The 25,051-nt window shown below is 42.8% G+C and overlaps 4 protein-coding genes across 4 annotated transcripts in view; 2 read left to right on the top strand and 2 right to left on the bottom strand. All coding sequences in view use genetic code 11, as the record gives it.

The window, feature by feature from the left end:
* The window catches only part of EGR_03880 (Fragile X mental retardation syndrome-related protein), a gene marked incomplete at both ends in the record, with an annotated part of 9,324 nt that extends 1,575 nt beyond the window's left edge, over positions 1 to 7,749 (bottom strand). Inside the window, 12 exons of the mRNA XM_024493129.1 lie at positions 511 to 607; positions 1,459 to 1,844; positions 2,586 to 2,798; positions 2,870 to 3,019; positions 4,347 to 4,577; positions 4,649 to 4,990; positions 5,082 to 5,289; positions 6,153 to 6,382; positions 6,908 to 7,106; positions 7,515 to 7,583; positions 7,616 to 7,668; positions 7,705 to 7,749. Of these exons, the coding sequence (XP_024352401.1) occupies positions 511 to 607; positions 1,459 to 1,844; positions 2,586 to 2,798; positions 2,870 to 3,019; positions 4,347 to 4,577; positions 4,649 to 4,990; positions 5,082 to 5,289; positions 6,153 to 6,382; positions 6,908 to 7,106; positions 7,515 to 7,583; positions 7,616 to 7,668; positions 7,705 to 7,749 (2,223 nt within the window). The remainder of the gene's footprint in view (positions 1 to 510; positions 608 to 1,458; positions 1,845 to 2,585; positions 2,799 to 2,869; positions 3,020 to 4,346; positions 4,578 to 4,648; positions 4,991 to 5,081; positions 5,290 to 6,152; positions 6,383 to 6,907; positions 7,107 to 7,514; positions 7,584 to 7,615; positions 7,669 to 7,704) is intronic.
* A 940-nt stretch (positions 7,750 to 8,689) lies between these two features.
* Positions 8,690 to 12,370, top strand: EGR_03879 (Mitochondrial import inner membrane translocase subunit Tim10; the record flags this gene model as incomplete). The annotated part of the gene is made up of 2 exons (XM_024493128.1): positions 8,690 to 8,919; positions 12,328 to 12,370. The coding sequence occupies 2 exons, from the start codon at positions 8,690 to 8,692 to the stop codon at positions 12,368 to 12,370; spliced, it is 273 nt and encodes a 90-aa protein (XP_024352400.1).
* A 3,869-nt stretch (positions 12,371 to 16,239) lies between these two features.
* On the top strand, positions 16,240 to 16,506 carry EGR_03878 (hypothetical protein; the record flags this gene model as incomplete). Its single annotated transcript, XM_024493127.1, has 1 exon — positions 16,240 to 16,506. The coding sequence occupies one exon, from the start codon at positions 16,240 to 16,242 to the stop codon at positions 16,504 to 16,506; it is 267 nt and encodes an 88-aa protein (XP_024352399.1).
* Positions 16,507 to 18,939: 2,433 nt separating this feature from the next.
* EGR_03877 (hypothetical protein) overlaps positions 18,940 to 25,051 on the bottom strand; it is a gene marked incomplete at both ends in the record, with an annotated part of 18,091 nt that continues 11,979 nt past the window's right edge. Inside the window, 2 exons of the mRNA XM_024493126.1 lie at positions 18,940 to 19,653; positions 19,889 to 19,981. Of these exons, the coding sequence (XP_024352398.1) occupies positions 18,940 to 19,653; positions 19,889 to 19,981 (807 nt within the window). The remainder of the gene's footprint in view (positions 19,654 to 19,888; positions 19,982 to 25,051) is intronic.

Raw genomic sequence — 25,051 nt, 5'->3', positions numbered from 1 at the left:
GGAAAGAGAGGCAAGGGGATATAACGGTGGGTAGAGGGAGACGAATAAGCGTTAGCAACAGGTCAGCGGTGACAGTTGGTTGGTAAAAAAACCGAGGCTCCGTCAACGAACGAGGCACTGAAAAACGGAGTGACGAAGGTTTGTGGAAGAAGGCGGGGCAAGCAGACACCGATGGGAAGAGGGAGGTGTGTGTGCAGCCCAGACGGATAAAAAGTGGGGAGAGGGAAGCAAGCAGAAACTGAAGCTTCTCGGCACCTTGGACATGAAGTAATGAGTGGGTGACGTAAGGAGACCGAATCATAACTTGTGTCAAATGCATTCTGTTGTTCCTTTTCCAAGGGATATGGGGTGAATGAATGAGGGAAGAGGAGAAAGTGATGACAAAACATGAAGAGAGGGATGCGTAGACCGCGCAAAAGGAGGAGGTGCGGCAGTGAAAAAGTAATTCACACCCCTTCGCCCCGAGCACGCGTGATGCGAACAATAAGCGGGCTACTGAGGGTTGCCAACCTCAGTGGTACTGTTGACAGGGTGGCGTTTTCCGTTCCGCTGAGCTGGAGCGCTGTTTTCGTTGTGCATATCCTTTTTTGGGCCACTGGAGTCGGCTCTAGGGGAGAAATAAGGTTTTTCATTGAAGGCGGGAGACAAAGCATAATCGATGGACAACTAAACCAAACCTTTTTAATTGGGTCACGTCCGCATTGCCCGTTCTTAGGGTACAGCACACAGAAAAGGTGACGTTAGAGGCGTAAAAAAGCCCTCAAGCTCCCTTCATGTAAGGCATCGTTTAGGGATTAGTTCCGTTTTTTACTGCACTAATCTCACGGCTTCTCCTTCACAAGACGCATCCATCGCACCACGACATTAATGTCTTGGAATTGGTGACAAAGCAGAGGCCATGAAAAAGGCATTGAGCAACACATCTCAACGAGCGCGTGCCACCGCTCGTCATTCTTTAATCCAAACTGACGACACAGTAATGAGACTGTTTTAGACCTCCAGAGTAAGAAGAACGCCACTAAATAGTCGGTTGATTCTCCCCGATAGTGCAAGCAATCCCTTTACCTTATAAAATTGAAGAACATCTCGTCAGACTGCGAGACTGACATGTCAACGTGAAAGCCCACTTTCAGTTCTGCAACGCGCTATCAATGTCGAGTCGGGGCGAGAAGGGAAACGGATAATGTGCATGTGAATATTCACAAGACTCCAAAAGCAAGCACAAAAGACCCTTTTCTACGTTTTAAAGCTTAACTTGTGCTTAGGAGCCACCCCTATTTTACACTCACATAAATAAGGCCACTCTAGGTAGGTAAGGTCACAGCTTTGAAGTAACACTGGTCTAATAATACCCACACTGTCAGTCACTAATAGGGATTGTTTCCGCTGCGCAAACTGCATACTTCGTGGTTTTAGATAGTAGAGGGGCCTTTTGAAGTGGCAAAATGCACAACTAACCCGTTCGCCGTCGCTGCAACTCCATTGTGCTCATCAGCGCTTTGCTCCGCATGAACAGCCGTGCCAGCAAGACTGCCGCTACCAGCACGGTTGCCACCACGCGGACCGACTCGATTGCGCTGACGGGCACCGCCACCTCGCTGAGCGCCCGCTGGTCCAGGACCACTTCCACCTCCTACACCACCTCGACGACGTCCCATTGTTGAAGCGGACGACGACTCATCAGGGGCCTTCTTCTCGTCAATTACCACACCGACGGCAGCAGAGCCCTCCTGATGGGGTGAGGCGCTTCCACGCTGCCCGTCAGAAACGTCGCCGGAGGACCGTGGGGGCTGGCGACCTGCGCGTCGTCCACCGCCACCACCAGCACCGCGGTTCATTGTTTGCTGCGAAGTAGGGGCATCACAGTTATGGAAAATCAATCCAGAAATGGAGGCCTGTCTTTAGACCCCTAAGTTAAACCGCGTATTTTCTTACTTCCAAGGATTAAAGTGTGGAAAATCACCACAATGGTAAAATCCATATACACCTTTGAAATGACGTCGTGGAGCGTCAACTCTTTTGACTGGGGGACAGAAAGCCGTTGTAATACAAACGTAAACAGCGCCATCTTTGCTTGGGGGCTTATGCATAGCAGATAGATCGGTAACGGTTGCCTGCTTTTTCACAGGTGTCTGAAACGCCATCGAAAAAGTGTAACCATGTTGGATTAAAAAATACTTCGACCCTTCAAAAACCAAATATTTCTGAAGTGGTAGCATAGGTGAATGCGTGTTTGTGTGCAAAGTATAAAAATAGAGTGCGGCCTTGGAAGAGAGACGATGCAAATTTGGTGGTTCATGAGATTAACTCTGTACGATAACGGATTAAACTTAATTCTCAGTCTCTTGGATCAGGAAATTGGGAAAATGCTAAAATATAGGTAAAGGCCGACCTACTGAAGCCAGACACAATCGGTAAAAGGGATGATAGGGCCATTAAAAAAGACATATAGAAGCCAGCCAAATGCCCCAGTAAGCATGAAAAAGCAAACATATGCGGCCGTTAGATTAAGCGTCATTATCAATCTGACCTTCCAGAGTTAACTGCACGAAAGTGATAAGAAGTGCTTTTCAGGAGAGTCTCACCTGGTTGCCAACACGTTGAACCTCCTCGTGGTAGGGATCTCCGGCACCAACGCCACGCGGCGGTGGAGCACGAGGACCCCCTCCACCACTGTGAGGCCCGCCCCGTTGCGGTCCGCCATTTTCCTGGTGGTTCATCTCGTGTTGAATGCCTCCATAGAATGGCCCACCGCCACCACGTACTGGTAGCTCCCTCAGGAGGCCCAACTTTTCCGCCTTTAAAGCAAGGAAAACTTGGAAGCATCCGAAACGACTCAAACAAAGGAAGCGAAGTTTGATAAGCAAACCTCTAATTTCTCCAAATCAAAGATGCACTCAATCTGGAAAGTAATAAGCAACCTCGCTTTATCAACGGCATCACGAGTGCCGACGATGAAGAAACCGGATACCGTATCCTTCTCCGCCGGAGACGCCAGTTCTGGGTGCTTGTCCTCAACCTACAAAACGAGGTAGACAGCACGCATGTTAGAGACGGTTAAAAATATTGGCACGATTTTCGATGTGACTCGCTTCAATGACATGTTGTAGCTTGTAGGCACCTGTAGCATGGATGTGACTGTTTATATGCATGTTTTATAAAACATAGATACACGTCAGTCTATCGTGCGACAATGTTGCGCTCTCTACACCATCGCCCCTTGTCAAACATTTACTAAACCTGATAAATGCCATCCGAGCTTGCCCACTTTTATGAGCACAGTTTAAATCAATTCCAAAGCTGGAGATATTTCTTTGCCAAATTCGCTGCTTAACATTTGGGGAAGGCAAGATTCATACCTACATCAAGTGGGGAAGCAGTGGAAGTTGAGGAAATAGAACGAACCCGCTTCTCTATTACTTCATGAACAACCCACGCTTCTCAACTTGCTGGCCTAAATGTGGAGGGAATTGGTTTTGCCCGCAATGTTTGTATCATGAACGAACATACCACTGGTCGTCGTGAAACAACCTACCATTCCCACACCCAACACATCTAAAGCACGCACCACGTTAGTCCTGCAGTACTATGATAGCTTTGCGTGGGTGTTGCGGACCGCAGAGGCACTCTCTGAGGGCCAAATTATCATGGCTAGGATTCCGACATGACTCGAACTTGTGTAAGGTAAAGGATTGGTTAGCCAGTCGGAAGAAGGCCTCATTCATATCAGACGACGCCAGACTTCATGCACTACATCGTAGAAATCACCTGTAAGATTTGCACCATGGAACATGATCCGATACTGTTGCGTTCGCTTCCCCTGTAGTTATTACCTCTTCTGGGCATTACACAATCATACGCCGAATTTATAGCTGATGTAAGATAGAAACGGATGTAGACAGTCAGTTCTTCTTTGCCTTCGAGAACATGTAACAATAAAGGAGGATTTGTAAGCCTATCCCGTTAAACAAAGACTCCGGATTGTGGTACTGGTTATTTTAACAAACAAAATAATGATTACAAAAGGTTACACGGCTATTTCACTTTCATTAGTAAAAACAGCACAGACCTATTTCGGTTACTCTATATCCTACGGCACAAGCGCACGAGTGAGTCAGCAGAATTGACTATTGTAGGCACAGCAAAGGAGACGCGAGACAAAGTGAAACAAACGCGCACATGCGTGTATGCACCGCATCGCACCCTACCCAACACACACGCACACGTTATGTGTGACCCGAAATGAAAGTGCCAGTGTAATGGAATGAGGAATATCAGTTGACTGACGACGAAAAAAATTGAATGTGCGCTCCTGTGAGGTAAATGAAAGGTCCTAGTGATTTTACCTTCATGCAGTAAGGAGGACGACCGTCAGAAGTAGATTCTTGATCCGCGACTTTAGGAAGGCGTCTAGGGTCGCTCTCCAAATAAATATGACGTACACCCGATTTCTCGTTGATAGCCACGATGTTGTTGGTACGGTTGCCCAACACCCGACCAATCAGACGCTTGGGCACTAGGAGACACACCTGACAGAACTCCAGCGCCGCTCTTGCAGCCTTAGCTGCTTCCGCGGTCTGAAAGGGAAAAGTGACACGTTCGCAGCGTCTCCCACCAACATTTAATGCATTCAAAGAGCATCGTTTACCTCAGCAACCACTTTGAAGTGTGCCAGTGGTTGGTCGGAGAAGGAGGAATTCCCCATGGGGTCCTGGGCAATCTGGACCTCCGAATCAGCGGAAGCAGTGGACGTAGAGGGGGTAAAAGCTGGACCATTCCGCTGCGGAACCGATTCACGCACATCGATGCGCAGGACACCGGCGATTGAGCGTGCTGCGCGAATGTTAGCCCCTTGTGCACCGATAGCCAGGCCCATGAGAGAACTCGGCACACTGAAGATCTCGACAAATGACCCTTCGTCTCCAGAGGACCAAGTGCTACCGTCAACACCACTGCCCACGGCTGACCCATCCTTGAGCCCGCCCAGACCCTAAAGTGGTGAAAGACAACAGAGAGGTTAATTTCGTTGAGTAGAGGAAATGGAAGGGGAGGGGGAGCGCTGAACCGGGGCCATTGCTTACGTCGTGATACTTTTTTGCTTGATTGATGTAACGTATGATGCCATGCTTTTGGCGCAACATGCGAAGATGCATCTCCTCGAGGAGACCAACTATCCTTATCGTCTCACATGAGGTAGAAAGGACGACCAGGCGGTCTTCTTCGAAGGAGAGGCTTACTGGACCACCACAATGACGCTGAATACTATCGTGTACTGCAAGATCCGAGGCACTAAAAAGGACGAAGTAGTACATATTAAGATCCACATGTTCCAAGGCGCTATGATACGACCCAAACATTGCAGATGCAGTAATTCTACATAACCCAAGACAAGGTTTATGAATTCGGTAAAGAAAGAGGAAAAGCCACAACTAGAGTAAGAACACAAACACATTTGACATCGTTTACTAATAGCTTCAGTAGTACTGCAAACACGGCCAACGTAATAACAAGCGGTGTTTGAAATCATCCGCACGCTACTAATCAGGAAAATTGAAATAGCATAGGCAAACGTGGCATTTTGCTGGCTATCATGGTTGACTACCAAACACGAGACTTCACGTATGTAACCAGCGAATAGCACGGCCGCTCAATAAACGCAAAAACTAAAATATCGTGCCTACGATACAAGAGGTAAAAAAGGTCCCAGATTATCTAATTTTAAGTAACAACTGACGCCAGTTCAATAAACTCTTCCTACTTGTATATCCCACATATGAACCGAAAAAGTGACTAAAGTCGCCCAAAGCGACAGTGGCCGACTATCAATAAAGTTGGAACCGTAAGTACTCCCCACGTTTATGCATGACATGCTCGTGACTTTAATGCATGTGTCTTGATTGATGTATCTAAAAAATACTGCCAAGGGACACCGTCCCATAGATAAATAACGAGCAAGCGGTAGACGACTATTAACCACTGCGGATACCAGGAGTCATTCACTCATTCAAATGAGTGCATCGGTAGGGTCTATGTAAAAGAAAGCACCATGTCACAATCCAACTTAAATATCAGTAACGCTTGGCTTAAATTGACACCAAAAACATACTTATAGGTGAAAACCGATATTACGAGATACTTAAGTTGAAACTTACTAGGGTAAGAGGTCCTGGGGTATGGTGATTTTATGTGTAAAGAGGACGTCGGGGCTAAGGGTGGGGGCATCAGACGGTGTGGCGGGACGAAGCATTTTGCGCTCACATATCTCCGTCATAGCGGAGAGGTTGGTAGCAAGCTCAGTGTATTCCTTTGGAGGCGGCGGCGCTGACTCATCTGCAACCGGCAACACAGGCCGCAACTGAACTACTGCGTGAGCATCTCGGACCTAGAAAATCAAAGATGGAGAAGGCATCGTTGATCGATCTAACAGTAGATGCGTGCATGTATGCTCCACTGATGCGACAATCCGTCCCTCCCCATAAACCTTGACAGCACCCCCCTTGCGTCAGATGCTGATCCACTGAGACATAAATGAGTACACATGCAGGACCATTGCCTTCTTAAAACAGCTGGCGATGAATTTGAGCTAACTTTACACATTTTCACTAGAAATGCACACAAATGGTACGATGACAGCCGAAGATCTACCATTACCCAGATTTGCGCGGGGGTCCACACATCGACTACCAGCGCACGTCAAACATCAATTCAAGTTTGTGAGACAAGTGACAAAATAAAGTCGTAAATAACCTCATCGCCCCTGAGGTCAACACAAATAAAAATGCTAGTAGCCTTAAATTCAAGAAATTGTGGGGAGGAAGGGGAAAGAGAGTGGATACACCTCCGATTGCGAATTCAAGAAGTACAACACATACCAATGACGCGAGCCAAAAAGGACTGATCAACGCACCTTAGTAACTACGCACGGCCACCAGGAGGGACAATTCAAACAAGCAAACGGATTTGCCAACCGCGAGGTAGCAGTTGGCTGTTGAGTAGTTTGGGATATTTGTAGATTGGCCAAAGCTTCAGTGAAGCTGTTATCCTGTGGGTCTTCTTGCACTGTCACGGGTAGCAAAGCCTCAACCCGTAGTTGTGGACTCAAAGCCCTAGGATTGAATTAAGGAAAATTAGGAATCACTGATTTTTATCCTCGCTGAAGTTGCCAGCTAAAACAGGAAATTTTGTCAAACAAAGCATTACAAGGTATCACTGAATTGCAATTCGTAGCACGGTGAACAATTTTTAGTTGACAACGGCCTAGGTACCTCTATTAGTGGATGCAAGCGTTAAAACAATGCGTAGACGAATGCACCACATCGGAACTGGAGGCGACGCAATTCATTAAGTTATCAGACGTACCTGTTAGGAAACCGACTACTTTCGATTACATCTAGTTCTTTGTCCCTAACCAAAGCCATGGACAAGTGTGATGGGAACCGCTTTCATGTAGAGCATAACTGATGAAATACCAAGAAAATGCACCCGCTGGGACACAGAAACCCCTAATCACTCACAAAATATCCGGGTTTTCGGTGGGCGGAAGACGGAGTTCGCTTAGAGGTATCAATTCCTCCGTCGACGGACTATAATTCGTATAAATGTAAGGCAAACTTACTCATCCGCGTATACAATCACTCCTTTTTCTTCAACTATCCTTCGCAAATAACCCTTAAAAAATTCTAAAAACACTTATCAAACGAATACCTTGATGAATTGGCCATAGTGCCCCTTAATCTCAATCTCAATCATATCGAAGAGAAACGCAACCCTCGCTGGCGCGATTAGTTAAAAAGTGTGGATTATAAGTATGAACCATACCGACACAGTTCGAGATAACAAATTCAAAGCTTATAGATAAAGACGAAATATTATATGCATGAAGAGAAGTAATTGCTAAATGTATGGCGTTTATTTTAATTCTTTATTCAGCATAGATGTAGAAGGCGTGCAGTTGATACGTACGATGAATATTTAACAGAAGAATTTCAACCTAATTATCAACTATATTTAAAATATAAATATACATAGCAAAACTCTATAAGCAATTAATTACTCTAAGTGGTTGGAAGTACTATGGTTTGACTTAAATGTAGTCAAATTCTGGGTCGAATAAAGTCATGCTTTAAATTATTTAGTGCCTACTTAGATGCATTTAGAAATTGGTCTTTTATAACAAAATAGGAGTATTCCTACTGAAATAAAATAAGTCGGTCATCAAAACTTCGTCTGTATTCTAATCTTCAATTTAAATTGCTATGAAATTCTAAATCACACTCTATTCTTCGGTGTAGTTTTGTTATTATTTCTGAAGCACTTTAAAGTATCTTATTTCTTTCAACATTTAGATCATACCCATCAAAGCCAACTTTTAAGTCACATTAGCTTTTAAAAACGAAGCTAGATTGGAAATCACCATAAAATTTTCTTAACTATGTTCTGCCATGTCTTTATCGGTACTGCATTCCAACAAAACGTGTACTTAACTAGGCTGGAATAAGATTGGAGTTTTACATTTTTTTTCCCCAAATTCGTGCCTACTAGTATTACCATTTTAAGTGCTTAAAATGCACAGGTGACAATCACCTGCTGCCGCCCTTTCTTTTATTATCCTTTGAAGGGCACTCTTTACAAGTTAGGTTAAAGTAGCCTGTACTTTCACCCATTCGCCTACGCTTGTTGTTTAATCACAATGGCTGAGTTGTCAGTCGAACGGCAAATGCAAATGTTTGAAATTGAAATGATGCAGAAGATTTTCTCAAGCATGACGAAAGCGTGCTTGAAAAAGTGCATTCCTCCTCGATATCATGACGGTGATTTATCAAAGGGTGAGGCAGTCTGTCTGGATCGCTGCGCTGCTAAGTTCATGGAAGCCTACATGCATACAACGAAGACACTTGGGGCCATCGCAAATCCAGGAATGTCACCTCAATAACCAATTATTTTCCCCTCTCCGCACACACTTAACAGCCCATTTATTGTCAATTGATGACAAGTTTTGTCTCCAAAGTAGAATGGGCTACATCGCTAATGTCTTTTGCATACTGCCTATGCAACGATAGTGTAGTTGTCCGTGGCATTGTTCGATCGCTTTCGCATTGATCCACGGTGTCTTTTGTTCTCGTTGTGTTGCTTATCCTTGAAATTAGGTAGTGTAAAATTGGTTTGTGCGCAAGATGGTACCCAATTCCTTACCTTGAAACTTCCATTTTCCTCGTACGCTTTATTGCCCGTTCGTAGCTGTATGATATCACAGGTCAACCTGTTTTGTTTTCAACAATAATGACCCAATATTGGATACTCCGGTTGCTTCAATGTTTTGCTGCCATGTTTGGAATGTTTGATTTTTAAGTCCTGGAAGTGAGTGCGTGTCATTTTACTCAAATTTGAAAAGTAGGTTCTCCAGCTTTTTCCTGTTGTCAAGTGATGTTTTCCTACTTTTACTTTCACCGGTGTTTCTCTTCTGTAAGTTTTCTCGCGGCGAGTGTCAGTATTCAAATCGGTTCTAGATCCGATGTGATGATGATCATAGTATTACGCCGTTGGTTTGCTGAAATACCGTGTCCTCATTTCAGAAGCTATGTTTATTCCGTTTAGACTAGAAATAACCCCACTTAATATTCGACCCCCGTATTTTTTTTTGTTGTTTTGTGTACAGACGTCACCAATTCCCTCTCCCGACAGATAGTCACTAGCGTCTGTCCTCGGTACAACGTTTTATGATCTTTCGGTCGTAGCCTTTTCCTCTATTAAGAAGGGCGCAACCGTTCAGCGCTTACGCGGGTGGCCATGAAATCAGGGAAGGCTCAACATTCCCGCTTCCATTATCTCAAAAGTCCTTTATATGGTTTAGTCGTCCTGACACCCGTGCGATTGTGACCCCGCTCTCCCCCTCCCCCTTTTCTGTGCTAACCTAACAATCGCGGATAAATCAGAATTAGGAACTCGTGCTTTGTAGCACCCCGATTAATAGCTGTTCAGTTATTTCGTCCAGATGTGGGATGTTTTAGGGGGATATAACATTTGGATCGGAAATTACCTCGGAGATAGTTGAGGTATGCCTCTGGATTCCCTTCCTTGATAATGGTGCTATCTCGGTCCTGTTTACACTTGGGGCTTGGGGATATTCAAAGAATAAGCTAGATAAGGTTCTGGACGGTGGTAGAGACCGAATCGTCTGTGTTGGGGTGAGTGTATTCCATGGGTTTGCCTGTGGAATTTAATGAATGACTGGCCTCGTGTCGGCGTTTTCACATCCCTACGGTTCTTTGTAGGCATCGGCCGTCTTTTGCCGTTTATTTTAATGTGGCTTTTTCGGATGGACTAGTTATTTACTTTGCTTTCTGGAGAAATATAAACGCTGGAAATCACTGCCGTGTGTCAGAAATTATTTTGATGGTATATGAATAGCGAGGAATAGCCGCTAATCATCAACTTCAAAGTTGCTATCTAGTGTGGAGTTCGCGGGCGCGCCAGTGAGATCTCAAATCGGCGATTATGATTTTTTAAGAGTCAAACACGCAGTCGGTTCAACACCTAAGTTGGAAAAGATTGGGAGGCTAGTAGCATGGCACTTTATTGGTCAAAAATAACAGGAGAACGAGGACCATGTGGTGGCTGCTCTCTGTGTAATCTGACGTTATTCGTATCTTGTGGACTTTCACCCATCAAGTCCTATCTGCGGTTTCATCATTTCTTCTGTTGTGAGTTTCCGAAGACTTAATCATTCATAACGGTTTTTTTCCTGCCGCAGCGTGTGTAGGTATTGTTTACTCAACTTACCCTGGTTTCATACCACCAGATATGCAACCCTTCTGCTTATCCCTAGGGAAGTCGTTAGGCTTTTGAATCGGGAAATCGTAGGTGTAAAATTAAAGGGTTTGGTCTGATGTGACCACTACATAGATCTATTGCATTAGCTCCATTCGGAAGTCGGTGCGTAAATGGGAATGGTATGAGAAATAACGATCTGATTTCTACCATGCATGTGCCCATTTCTCGTCTCCTACGTCTTGCTGGGCCTACTAAGCTTTGGAAAGGAGTAGTTACTGCTGAAGTTTCTCGTGGCTCAGCATAGGCTAGTAAACCAATTGCTTTGATTACTGCCCGGTGCACTTAATGGACACACACTGAGGTAGAAAAAATGGAGGGCAAAGCAAGACGTCTTTTCCACTCCACCAATCCATACTTGAGTCCCATTTACTACCGCTAAGGAAAGAAGTCATTTTCACCCTCTTTATCTGCTCCCCTTTTTACGCTTATAGGTAAAGTAGGAAAGAAGCCCTGGGGTAGGGTGTGGTGTTAAGTTAAAGAGGCAGTAAACTTTAATATGTACACTAATGTATAAATAAAAGAGGTTAGTTTAGTAGTGGCTTCTTTTTTATTAAAGGGAATGGATTGTTTACGAGTTCGCATGTGGTCACGGCTTAATCTCTATACAATTTCTTTTTATGGATGTTTTAGAGTGATTTTACAATTGATGGTTGTCTTTTGCATGTCAGTTAATTACTTCGCATCTAGAGCTCTCACGTGTTAAGAAGTTGATTTAACTTTTTAAAACTCTTACAAAACCAACAGAGTGCAAGTCAATTGCAAGTTGATTTAATGAGGTGACTTTGCTTAAGTGGACAAGTTCCTTTTAGAGGAGTCAATTTGCAGCCTTGGAAAGCGCCTTGAAGTTATGATCGGTGCAGTTATTGTAGGTTCAAAACCCCAAATGACAAATGCAGATTAAAAAGTAACAGGTTCTAAATTAGCCTAACTGCGTTTGTTTAGGAAGCTGCTAGGCTTTTTAAATTTGTTTCCGCAAATATTTCATCGAAAAAGCATAAATGAAGATTGCTTTAACACACAGTTGCTCAAAGTAGTTTAGGCGATCGCAAAAGTGTTTTCTACGACCCCTTGGAATGCCGTGTAATCTTTTTTGTCTTGTAGGGCATTTATCTGTGCGATTCGAAATGACTGCTTAAAAAACATGCAAGTTGTATTCCACCATACCTAGGGAGATACCGATTGGACTAGTTCCAGAAGCCAAACAGTCATGATCACCTCCAGAGACAGAAGAGTTTAGGGGTTGTCGCACTGGTGTGACGGAAGTCCAGTTATCTAGATGTCCCGGAATGGTTAGGACTCCGAGGAGAGCAGTGGTTGTCTAATAACTGCGCAACCAGTCACCACCTCCTTATTAATGGCACCAAAGCTTCGTAAAGATAGAAGACTATATGCCTCTGCTACTTCTAGATGTAACGATTTTCAAGTAATTTGGAAGTCTTTTAATAGCGGCAAGAAAAATTTTTTAGTAATTCATTGTGCATTTACTGTCTACTCTAGTTCGATCGAGGGTGCCGTCATAACAGGAGGCGGTGCTAAGTAATTTCCAGTCGAATGAGGCTACTCATCTTGCCATAAACTTGTGACTCACTACTGCACTTATTTTGTCTCGCTGAATCCTGCAAGTGGCCAAAAATGTAGGCTAGCGTTTCCTGAAAGTTTAATCCTACTTTTGATAATTTCGCCTTTTTGAGATTATAGACCTGGTGAGCATTACATGAAGCCTCAGTGAAGAGGTGTGCAGGGAGGTGAGGAAGGGGAGAAGAGGAGGCGAGTGTAGGGTCGGGGAAACAACTGGTAGACTAAGGCCTAAGAGGAATGGCGGTTCGACAAAAGAATCATGTGAAGCCATCTCAACTCAGTACACATCAACTATACCACCTAGGCTTTAATCAGACATGTAGAAGCGAAGCTTCTTCATAGACGTTCGAAATTAAAGCTATGAGGAGACAGATTTTGCCCTCTGTGGCTTGAATTTACTTATACAAAGGTTAAAATTTGGAATTTTTTTTGGATATATGTCCTGATACGCTTTTGTCAAATGATGAAGGTGACAGAGTATGTGACCTGTCAAAACATTTGAAATAACTTTAAATGATTGCAATTGATGTGCTTTTGAAGACTAGCTTCATCCCACGCCTTAACCGGCCTGGTTGAATCCTGTTAGGTGGCGCAAGAACCAGACGACTTTGCAAATTGCGTTTGGGCTCTTTTACTTTAAGTATAAAGTTGTTCTTCTTCGGAGTTAAAAAAATAATTGTACTATTGAGGCAATTATGAACCATGACAATACCCTTAGCAAACATAATCCACCTTTCGGGACCCCATCTCTTGACGGACTGGTGGCGCGTGCCCACGTGAGCGTTGACAATGAACGAAACTCAGGCCATCTAAAGGACCGTGTACGGCTGAACGATCAATGACAACTGCTATTTGATAGATTTCGGCTCCAAGGGCGAAAAAATTTGGTGGAGCTGTCCGGGTTAGCTATAGCTTCAGTCGCATAGCTGACCATATTTTTCTGCCCACCCATGTCATTTAAACAAATGACTACTCAACCATGTCTGGGTTGATATTCTGGTAGCGTTGGCATTCTATACCTGGACGAGGTAGTTACTCACCATACAATACAATTGGACTTCTTGTTTTCCTTTCTTACAGTGGCTCAACATTTGATTTTAACTTTTAAATTTTTTTGTATAAATCTTTTAAGACTAAAAATACAGCTCATCAGACAATTGATGTGCTTCCGGGAACCAGGAAATAAAAGCAAGAAAGACGTCTTACTAGCGAATCAATTAGTAAGTATGTGATGGAAAGCTCAAAGGGTTGAAGGATTAACCCTAAAGAGATAGTTTTACTTAAAAAGTTTGAACACTGTAATAAGTAATATGGGTTCCAACACTGATCAGAGAAACTAAGCAGGGGCACCACTAGGACTTCTCTCCTATCTCGGAGTGGTTACCGCTTGGGAACCACGAAGTCGTTTACAGAGCCAATTAGTTATTCAAAATAAACCTTCTTAAGGTGAAGCCTTGATGATGGGGCATACCAACATATACTGACCTCCTGTTCTTACAGTATCTGAGAGCTGAGAGGCCGTAGACATGGTTAGGGGAGTGTATATTATACGGAGGCTTAAAATTCCGCTTAGCTAAACGGATTAATAAGACAAACATATTTCTAGCATTTTTGACTCATGTAGCACCCCATGTCTTTCCTAAAGACAAAAGGAGACACAATACCCGGGCTGAATATATGCCATCGAAGTACAGAGGGACTTGGGGTCTCCCGAGCTGGCCCAGAGGCCAGGCTGTCTGATGGACGTACTATTAAGGAGCCCCAAAAAGCCCTTTACCAAGACAGAGAATAAAATATTAAACTCCATATGGTTATCAATGTTTGATATCCACTTATTTCCCTCATCCCATTAAACAGTCTTCTTTGATCAAGCGAAAGCAAAGCCTAATTTACTGAATGATTAGGTAAAAGTGATTTGTGAAGTCAGTTTTGTTTTGCTGGATTTAAAGCTTTTCTAAGAAGCATTTGGGCGAATTTTTATTTTCGCTTGAATTTAGTTAGGGTCATTTTAACTCCGAGTTTTGTAAACTTCTCTCAATTCGAGATAATTGCAAGTCATGCAAACTGACAACAGAAAAGCCAGACGGCCTTCAACAATATGACTTTTTTCAACTTCAGCAGTGAGTTTTATAGGAAAGAAATTCTTCGCACCTGCAATAGTCAAGGCAATAAATTATGCACTTAAACGAAATTTCCGGGCTATGAAATCGGTCAGGGGGATCGTTTTACCTAGGACCATAGTTACCAACCAAGCCGTAAAGCAACGCGGGTTGAGCTACCTAATTATAGAAGGGAAACTGGCCAAGGTTAAACAGAGCTGCGCTGTTATGACGGACGCATGGCGCTCTGTGCATTTGGCAGAGTTTGGCCAAATGTATTTCATGGATTTTAAGCTAAATTTCCTTTTCCACATAAACTGCTTCATCTGTTTACACTTATCCCAACCCTTGAATGACGCCTGGTAAGCAACCTCCTTCTGGGAAGAGTAGTTACTGCTCATCTTGATCCTGAGTTTGCTACGTCTCTCAAAGATTTAAGTGCTTATGAATGTGTTCGCTATTAGCTTATTGTGCAACTTCAAGACGGATTAGAAATGCTTCTAATTAAAAAAACTGGGCATTACGAAAGTGGATTTGCATTTGCTAGCTAAGGCTACGCGAGCACTTAAGTCTCCGCCACTGTACTTTCACTGGGCGACATGGCGTTCGGGGTATGCTAGTAGCCTTGAGATCCTCTGTTAGTCGGCAGTACATTTTCTGGCCTAGGTTTGTGGCTACTTATGGTATCAGGAAGGGCGCGAACAGCTACAATAAGTCAACTAAACTTCCTTATCCAGGCGAACATTAAAGTCTCCAACAAGAAAGTGCCATGTATTTTTCTCGTTTTTAACGGCATTAAAGGATAATTCAATGCCAATTTGGCCTCAAAAATAGCTCTTCATCCTGTAATGAGTCGGCTGGTTGTTTGATTCGACGCTTTGGTCGTGCGGACTCTTGGGCCCGGGTGGTTGTGATTCTACTTGGTGGTATTGCTTCCGGGCCATATCAGTAGATTCGCGGTCCTTCTATGTGCCAACAACATGTTTTCTATCCTAGTATTATGACCTCTTTTGACTTCAGGAAAGACTTGGGTCACCACAATACAGCTCCAGAGTTGATTTCAGGAACTGCATATTTAAAATGATACTTTAAAATAAAAACTAGGCAAACAATGACTAAGTGTTCCTCTCCTCCTGTAGATTGTATCCTTTTGACAGTGGTAAAGCAATTTTATTTAACGTTTTTGCTGCAATTTGGGTATAAACCTAAATACATAAGGAGAACGCGCCAGCTTAGTATTTGAAAGAGATCATTTCACGGTTGAACTACAAGGGACGCACGCATTCCTTCGGTACCTGGAATACCAGGTAATGTACCCACGGAATACGGTATCAAGTATAAAAACTGTTCATTTGCAAATTGCCTCCATGTCAAAACAAGCCATACAACTTAACGACTCAAGCATTTTGTTTGCTAGACAGTTCAAGTGTTTTGATTACTCCAAATAACCTTAAATTTATTAATCTAAACAAGAAAATGTTGGGGATTACAATTAAAAATTGATCGAATTTTGCATTTTGCTTAGTTTGACAAGAGTCTTTAATTCTGACAACTTCCTTTGTAAATCTTCTCTGATACCCTGAATAGTATTACGCTTTTTGGAAGCCGTTAATTTACTCATTTTTTGCTGACCGTAGCTTAGCCTAGATCATCCAGTAACTTCCCTTAAAACGGCGTCGATTTTTGGCCTTAACCATATGAAAAGTTCATTTTCACGGAAATAATGCACACAATGGCTCTGCGAATCTCACCAACTGATAAGGCCAGCTGTGATGAGAGGGAGTTCTGGGCTAGTGTGTGGGACATTATTAACTGCAAAAAATACGTTACTGCAGACTATACGTCAGTCGACCTATCTCCTGGTCGGATCCGCACTCAGTATGATACTAGCCGTGAGGTCGAAACAGTTCCACACCCAACTGGGGCAGGTTTCTCATTCATCCATGCTCACTTCGATTGGGAACAATGTAAATGTTGCACTCCAATTCAACACAGTTGATTTGAAATTATATTTTATTTCTCCTTTTAATTGTATTATCTGTCGACAAATGGATTTGCTGTTAAAAGTGCGATAAAGGGGAACACACGGAGGGGAAATCTCTTTATGAATAAGACCATTATGACTTTTATTAGCTGAACTGTCACGTAGCAGGATTAGTGAACATATTTGGGCCTAAAATTGGTTAATAGTTGATCCTTACATTTTTCTAAGGTCTAGCTCATCAATGTCCATTTTAAAATTGGGAACTGAAATGACTGGTGCATGATTCAATAAGGCGTGCCACACCGTTAAATAAAAAGGCATTATTATTATGCATATAAAAACAATTTGGTTGATAATACGACAACTTCAACACTGTTCGAATGATATAAGCACTTTGCGTAAGTCTACATTTAAGACGCCATATAATCCCAACCTGCAATGGATACATATTTGTGATGAGTGAAAGCCTTCAATATCATCTTTCGTACTTAAAATGAGACCAGGAAAAAAATACAACCTTAAATGAATGCTTTGTTGCAGAGGGATCTAGTCAATTAAACTGGAAGAAGTGTCTGATAGGACTGTCTCCAAACTATCGCAAGTGAATCAACTTCTTGCCTGATACACTGGGCAATCGGAAGCTCTTAATCACAAAACGGCGGACACACTCAAATTCATAATTATCTCACTGGAGATTCGTAGATTTTTGCGTTGCTAAATATGTGCCTCTCACAAGCTGTTTGATAAACCACTCAACACGATCTTTGATTATCTCTCCCAACAAGGAGCAAATTTTTTGCAGTAATTTACCAACAGCACCGTCTACTTTAAAGCCATAATCACGTTTAAGATACTTAGCAGTACAGGTAATTCTTTAATCTCTACTGAATGATCAATCTCACTGAATAGTAACAGACACTTGAGTAGCATTATTACTTTCAAAACAGAGAACGAGTAAAAGTGGAAAGACATTTACGCGATTCCGCTCCCATACCCGCCTGGCGCCGCTAATTGTATGGAGTGAAGGCACGGCTCATAAATCTTCCACCGTGGTAGAGAAGAATGGTAGTCGCAGAGGGAAAATTAATGCATTCCCACCGCAAGGTCGGCTAACTCGCAACTCATACACTTGTCAAAATTCCAAAAAATAGCTCTTTTTCTCAAACAGTTGGTATATTCAAGTCTTCGGCGGAATAAGAAGATGGTATGCAGCAGACACGACTGCTTGTGTAGTTTCCTTGAAAATGTTTAGAAAAATACCAAAGCTACAATGTAGGCCAGTAGATCTTTCATCAAATTTGTCCGACTAAGGTCGTCTTCGATACTAAAGAACCATGATTGTGGAAAATGGATGCCATCTTTCATCATAGTCCCAGCGTGTGAGATTCAACTCCATTTTTCGCGGCCATTCACAGCTGGGTTCTCTTACTTTACATTTTCAAAAGATTTTAAGTACATGTTGGCTGTTAATTGGGGGAGTTAGACGATTTCATTCATCAGCGTTGCCAAGCTTGAAAATGAACTCAAACTCAGCTTAAGCATCACTGTGAGTTTTGGCAAATAGGTCAGAAAGTAATAGGACAAGATGAGGTAAAGCTTGGAAACAAATTGCAATTATTAAATTAAATTTTCATCCACAGCACTTTGTTGATTACACTATGAGGAAATTTCGCACATGGATTTGCGTGGGATCTCAGTATTTAATGCCTCACTGAGATACCACAATCTCCTCTAAACTGGCTACTCTGTAAGAGGCGGTCGTGACCTCAATAAAATGGGGATCAATTCGAACACCGCATCGCAAAAGACGGCAGGCGCCGGTGCTCTGAAATTACTGGCTGCACAACCTGCTCGCCAGCATAAAGTTTTGAACGCTAGCCTTTAAAAAGGTAATGGCCAGAAATTTGGCAGCGATCATACAAGTATGCTTTAGGAAAGCGTAGTTGAATGCCATTAGGGATACCGGGAAAAAGATACAGAAAACAATACTTTAAATCAGGAAATCTACCTCCAGAAGAGATTCCAGAGAACCCCTTTAAAGCATCCTCTCTGCTAGTCTATATATATCTTCCTTTTCGTACAAAAATGTTAAATTTGGAGGTGGGTACCTCCTAAGATCAAGTAGTTTACAAAAGACCTGATTCATACAAAATTTATAAAACGATTTGCTATATCCATAGGGAGTAATTAAGTTGACGTATGTGTATTCCGTGAATTAAGTGTGTCCAGAGAAATCCTTCCAACAGACGGGCATTCAATTCCGGAGAATCCTGAACGCTTTCTAAGCTCAAAGTGCCAACCATTCACTTGCATGGTGTGACTTTGTCATCTCTCCCTATGCCCACTCATGCACACAGAGACACGCGCTAGTAGCAATAGCAGAGGAGTATAGGTAATAATACAAAATAAGAGGGATGGTGGGTGCGTTGGCGCACGGGGAGTAAATAATCACTTGATTACAAGATCTGCGAATTCACTGGGGGGAGAAGTAGGCGCCATTTGGAAGTCATTCTTCCGCATATCCATCGCACTATCCTCCACCTCAGTAGGACTCTTTGATGTCTGTTGGCAGGCCGTGGGACTTAGGATTGACGAAGTCCTCAACGTCAGCATATTATTCATCACTGGCGCCGAGGTTACCAAGTTGTCACTAAGATGGTTGTGTAGTTCTGACAAGTAACCATAGGCCTCGTGACGACACGCATAAGCTTCTGGTGAATTTACAGTGGGTAATGTGTCTCCATAAGCACTTCGATCCACATCGCCAGTTGCGGTGGTGGCAGGAGGAGCTCGCGCGAATGTATCAAAGGTGAAGTCACCCCATGTCTTTGCAGGGCTGCGGTAGATCGGGTGCCAAGCCAGAGTGTCAGCCTGGCAGTTGAAGCCATTGGCGACTACAAAAGGCTGCTCGGTGGGAGTTTGAGTGGTGTCAAGAGGAATGCCAGAAGCAGTGGGGGTTCGAGAGAGCGCGAAACTGCGTACAGAAGGGGGTCGCTGAAGGGTCTGGGAGTTGTAGTCAAGGGAGGAGAGTCGGTGAAGGTAGACTGGGATACCTCCACCTGCTCCACCATTGACGCCACCACCAACACTACCAGGTGCAACTGTGACAGGACTGTTTAAACACTCTCCGTCCACAAATCGCATATCTCCGAAGTGACTAGCCTGATGACGCCTAGACCAGAATGCATAATGAAACAATTTAGTGGGACTTTCAAGCATTCAAAGGTATTGACGGATAGACTTTGTCCGATGTATAGCATACCATTATAAAATTTCCCAAAACAACTAAAACCCATGTATTTGATCACGATAATTGAGAAGTAGGCAGAGTAAAAATGAAAAGTAGGATAGGCGAAATGGCTTGCCTTAAGAGAGCCGCCTTCGCTTTCAGCCTGACCACATAGCAACCAGCAACAAGACAGACCCCGAAAGCCAGAATGGTCAAGCAGACAGCAATGATGGTGAAAACCATTACTTGGTACCATAGTTCCTTGAAGCAAAGAATAAACAAACTAATTTAGGTGACGGAAATTTTCGCTTTACATGCAAAGGCGTTACTACAGAAACTCCTTGTTAACTTCACTCGTGATTCCCACTAGTTTGGAGAGTTGCTTGTTTTATGAAATTACAAAACCTAGTTAGAGTGGAACATCTAGGTGAAGAGAGTAGTACGAAAAGTTGAAAAATCTACAAAACGTCCAAAAAGTGTAAGTTGTGAATCTAATCTTTAATAAATAACTGAAAGCACTAAAAAGTGTAATTGTATAAATCGGAAATATAAAATTTAACACCAAAAGTTATGCGGGTAATTACTATCTGCTTTTATGAGTAGTTAAGGCTATTTCAAAGTGTGCGCTTAGCTCCCAATATTATAGAGCGCCAGTGGGATTTTACCAACTGCTTTTATTTGCCAAAATAATGATAACTCCTTGTCACAGACAATTTGTATTTAAAATGCTCAAGCTTCTTATTTTTTAAAAAAAAATTGTTCAAATATGCGGCTTATATAGGTTTAAGTAGTACTTCTTTGAATAATGGTTTCCAGAGTGGGGCTGATGTGTCACAATAACTATCAGAACAGGTACAAAGAATTAAAAAATACGAGATCATTGTAACACACTTATTCTTTTGGTAACTTTCTTGAGGTTTGGTTTGGCGGAGTAGCCTCTGAGTCATGGCAGTAGGCCCCAGCCATTCTGAACCTTGGCAGCACATAATCTGCCCTAGCACTGTGACCTCCTTCGTTGTCATTCAAGCCTCGAGGTGCTACATTGGTGCCAGAGGATAGCAAATCCACTTCCAAAGGACAGCTACCCCGATCTCTATTCCTGAATGTTAGATGTCAACGAGAGGGAAGAAGGCCATATGCTACGGATGTAAGAATCTGTGACGATTCCTAATAGAAAGGTTAAAAATGACGTCTAACTTCGGCAACTACCTCAGTCCAATTTTCTGCAGGAATGCTATTAACAACTTAAGCTACACCAGCTGTAAACCATTTGGAAGAGTTCGTTACGGACCTGTCTACGGTACCTGTATTGCAATATCAATCAAGTGGCACGTAATACCTCATCCACCACCTCTCTACCAGCTGGATAGAACCCAGATAGATATATGGCTGCACAGCATTGGTGTGAGAGCAAAGTGGCAAGGAGGAATGAATGCAAAATCTCGTCCCTACGAAACTATTTTAAAAGCAGTCTTTATTAAATGATTCTGTTTCAGGGCAGTGTTCCCGCAACCAGCGGTGGATATACAAGATGGCCATCACATTCCCCTTCCCTCAACAGTTTTCAAATGAGAAGAAACTCCGGATCCAGTGGAATTGTCAAAAGTGACCAATGACTCTGCAGTCAGGTACCGTCTCAGTTGCAGGCAAATTCTTTGACTGGCACGGATGGTTGTTGGACAGTTTGATTACAGCACCAACTGCACTGTGACGGCCGACGCTGGGGGTTGACCAAGGGGAGTGTTCTAGGGGCAACGCTCAAAAGGGGAGAGGGCAATGTAATGCTGCGATTATTTGTTTACCTCTTTATCTAGGTTCTACTGGCACTTAAAGCGGCATAACTTCCGAACTCCGGTTCTTCTGCACTTCGGCAAAACATTTTCCGTCCAAGTGTTGTCCCCTCATAAGTCTTCAGTAAGGACCCAGGGCGCAGTGAAATGGTAATTTGGTTTGTTTAAAGATCGTTTAGTCATTCCAATTGTGATTCTCACATTGGTGGTCATCAAAATACTCAATAATCTGCTTTTTTAAAATTTATTATCAAATGTGAAGATTCATTTTTATTCTCAAGAGCGCAGTATTCAGAGTAAGATGCCATGGGTGCAAATTCTACGTCTTGACACACTTTCTCGAATCCGTGGCAGTGACAATTTTGCATTACACTACATCGTATTTCAGACAAGACTAAGGCAAAGTGGAAAGCTATGAAGCAGTCAGGTCTCCCTGTTTCTGCCCATCGCCTCCACTTTGGGATGATGAGACATTGTTGGCCAAATTGTTTCTCCACGTCAACTGCCCTCACATCACACACACACTCGATTTGGGACTAATTGCGCAGTTATTACTAATACAAAACCACTTTTACGAAGGAACTTAGAGTGTACACTCCAAAGCGGAAGGCTAGCCCATCACTTTTTAATGCGAAGAATTGCATAGTAATGAAAGGATCATAAATAAATCAGTCTATCTGTAAATCTACAGAAAAATTAGCGCAAGTAGTCCGACTTCGTCCTAAACTATGGCTAGAAAGCGGATTTTTGAATCATGGCAGGAAAAGGCTTTCATAGAATTATTTTCCCTTGGGTTGTAACCTAGATGATACATATATAGCGCCCCAAGGTTTCACTAAAGACGAAAGAAGCCATAATGTTAGGACATAATATGTGTTGCAGACGTAGAGAAGGGCTGATGGGCCACTGGCATGACCCGGGGCCATGTAGCCCAGCAGTTGTGTAAAGGCGGAGCCCCAAGTGCCGGCGGAGAGTTAAACAAGCAACCCGGGTATTGTATCTATGGCCTAAACTATTCCACAAACATGAAATACTTAATCATGACTTTTTAAAAAACCAAACCAAGAATGTCTCCGAATTTACTGAGTATAAACTAACACTGTTAAAGTACACCGGAAAAATTCACATGCTTTCACCGTGATAGCACGATCGTTTCTTCAAGTAATGACCAAATAAAGTGGTTTCATGCCATTTAGAAGACAAAAAAGGTCTAATTTGGCTTTTAAGCGTAGGACAATCACCCCTAAAGCAACTTATGTAAAACAACCTCACAAGATTTGTAAATTGAGTTTTTGAACAGTGGAGATGCACATGAGTTGTTGCAGTGGTACCAAAGTGAAAAATCCCTATCTCCAGTTAAAAAATACCTCCGGAAATAAGAAACGGAACCTCAAAAGTTGAATAAATTGGTCCACTCAGTGTGACTGCGAACTGGAATATGAAATATAACAGGAACGTACAACCTCCCTTTGATACTTCAATCAGGCAAACGCCATGTTTTCTATCTTATTGTAATAGATTACCTAGATGCTTGTTTAAGGATGCATTTTGGTTTCGTGATCACCTCAGGCTCCGCTTTTGTACTTCTGCTGAGCGGCATGGACTGCGGGCCATGTCGGTAGCCTCTCACCTCTTCTGTTTGCAGGCATTACATATTCTGCTCTAGAAATGTGACTTTTTGGCTGTGCAAAATTCTCGAGGCGCTGCATTAGTAGCAGCGAAAAAAGAACCCTGCTTTAAAGAAAAAACATGCTATTATCTACTATTGAGTGATAAATTTTAACGTGCCGAAAAAAAGAGGATATGTTGAGTATAGGAGAATCCCTGACAACCCCTAAAAGAAGGCCTAAAAATGCTGTATACCTTCGGCGACTAACTCAGCTCCGTGTTCCGTGGAAATGCTATTAACCATTGAAGTGATACTAACCGCGAACCATCTGGAAAAACTTGTTACGGAGCTGTCTAAGCTACTCGCATGAAAATTTTAAAGAAGTGGGTACGCAAGAACCTCTCCACCTCTCTACTGGCTGGATAGAACCTTGGTAGAGATAAGGATGGGCAGCACTGAAGTGGGAAAAGTGGCTAGGAGGAACAGAGGAGAAACCTCATTCCCACCAAACTAGGTTTAACTCGCTCTTTTGTAAATGACTCTGCTTTTGGGCAGTATTCCCACAACCAGTGATAAACATACCAAGGTAGCCAGCACAATTTCCCCTTCCCCTAATACAGTTCAAAAAGAGGACGAGACTCCAGATCCAATGGAAGTGTCGAGAGAGATCAGCGAAGTTGTAGTCAAGTATCCCCTCAGTCGCACGCTAATTTGATGACCTATGTGAGAGTTTGATCAACGGGAGCCCGAAAATGACAATCAAAAAAGGAGAGAGGCTATCTAGCACTTTATTTATTTGTTTCAGTCTGAATTTTGGCTTTTCCGGCAATTGATGCTCCATCATTGTACTTTATTTGGGTTACACGGCCTCCGGGCCATGTCAGTAGCCCTTCAGTCGGCAGTACATACTTCGCCCGAGTATTACATTTTTTTCGACTTCAGGAAAGACCCAGAATTTTACATATGCATAAAGTGTTACTGTGAGATCCTAGCAAAGCTTTACACTAGTGCGGTCACATTAAAATAAAAAGTCGCACAAAACAATTAACAAATTACCTCTTTATTTGATGATGCCAAGTTTTGCCAGACAAAAACAACGCTTTACCCCAACAATAATGCACAAGTAATCCTGGATCAAAGCTCATATATCAGTTTACTCTCCAAAGCGAAAACAAACGATGCGTCTATTTTTCTAAAATTACTTGACCTTTTGTTTAGGGGAGCAAAGAAGTTCCACTTTTGTGGGCTCAGCTAGTCAGGTGTTTTTGTCTCAAGGGCAATCGAAGGACCATATGAAATAATGCGGATGCAGGGTACATGAAATGGAGAAAATCGGTCTAAAATAACCCAAATTTACCCAAAGGAGACTTTTAACAAGCTCAGATGAAATTTAAACCACAAACCAAGGTGGATAAAAACTAGGTACCTAATTCCTACCGAGATTTTTCAGGTGAAGAGAAAGAGTATTCAGATCGCGAGAAATGGGCTGAGATTATTATCGGGAAAGTTATAATTCCAAAGCGATGAATAAGATATCTTATAATTCAATAATAACCCTCACCTGGAAAGAAGTCTATTTTTGCCACTGAAATTGGGACGAGAAAAGTAGGCTACAATGCGTTACCGATGGAGTACAAAGACTACTCCTAACCATTACAATGTCGACGTTAATGACTCTTCCTTTTTCTGGTTAGCTAACACAAAATGACCTACCTAAAAAAGCATTTTTATTGTCGATTTAATCAGGAAATATCACAAAGGGGAAAAAGAACTCCATTGTCAAGGGGGATAGGTTAGCCCCCTGTCGTCAGGCAGCAAAATGTTCGCAGGGGACAAAACGACAGACAGTTGAGCTACTTGTCATCCCCTACTCAATCCATCGTCACTCCCTCTCGCTCGCCAAATGTACATTTTTTGGGGAAAAAATCCTTT

This window comes from Echinococcus granulosus (assembly GCF_000524195.1).
Source record: "Echinococcus granulosus chromosome Unknown EG_S00022, whole genome shotgun sequence".
NCBI classification, from domain to species: domain Eukaryota; kingdom Metazoa; phylum Platyhelminthes; class Cestoda; order Cyclophyllidea; family Taeniidae; genus Echinococcus; species Echinococcus granulosus.
Note: the sequence above shows the minus strand (reverse complement) of the source record. Positions and strands in the feature narration are given on the sequence as shown.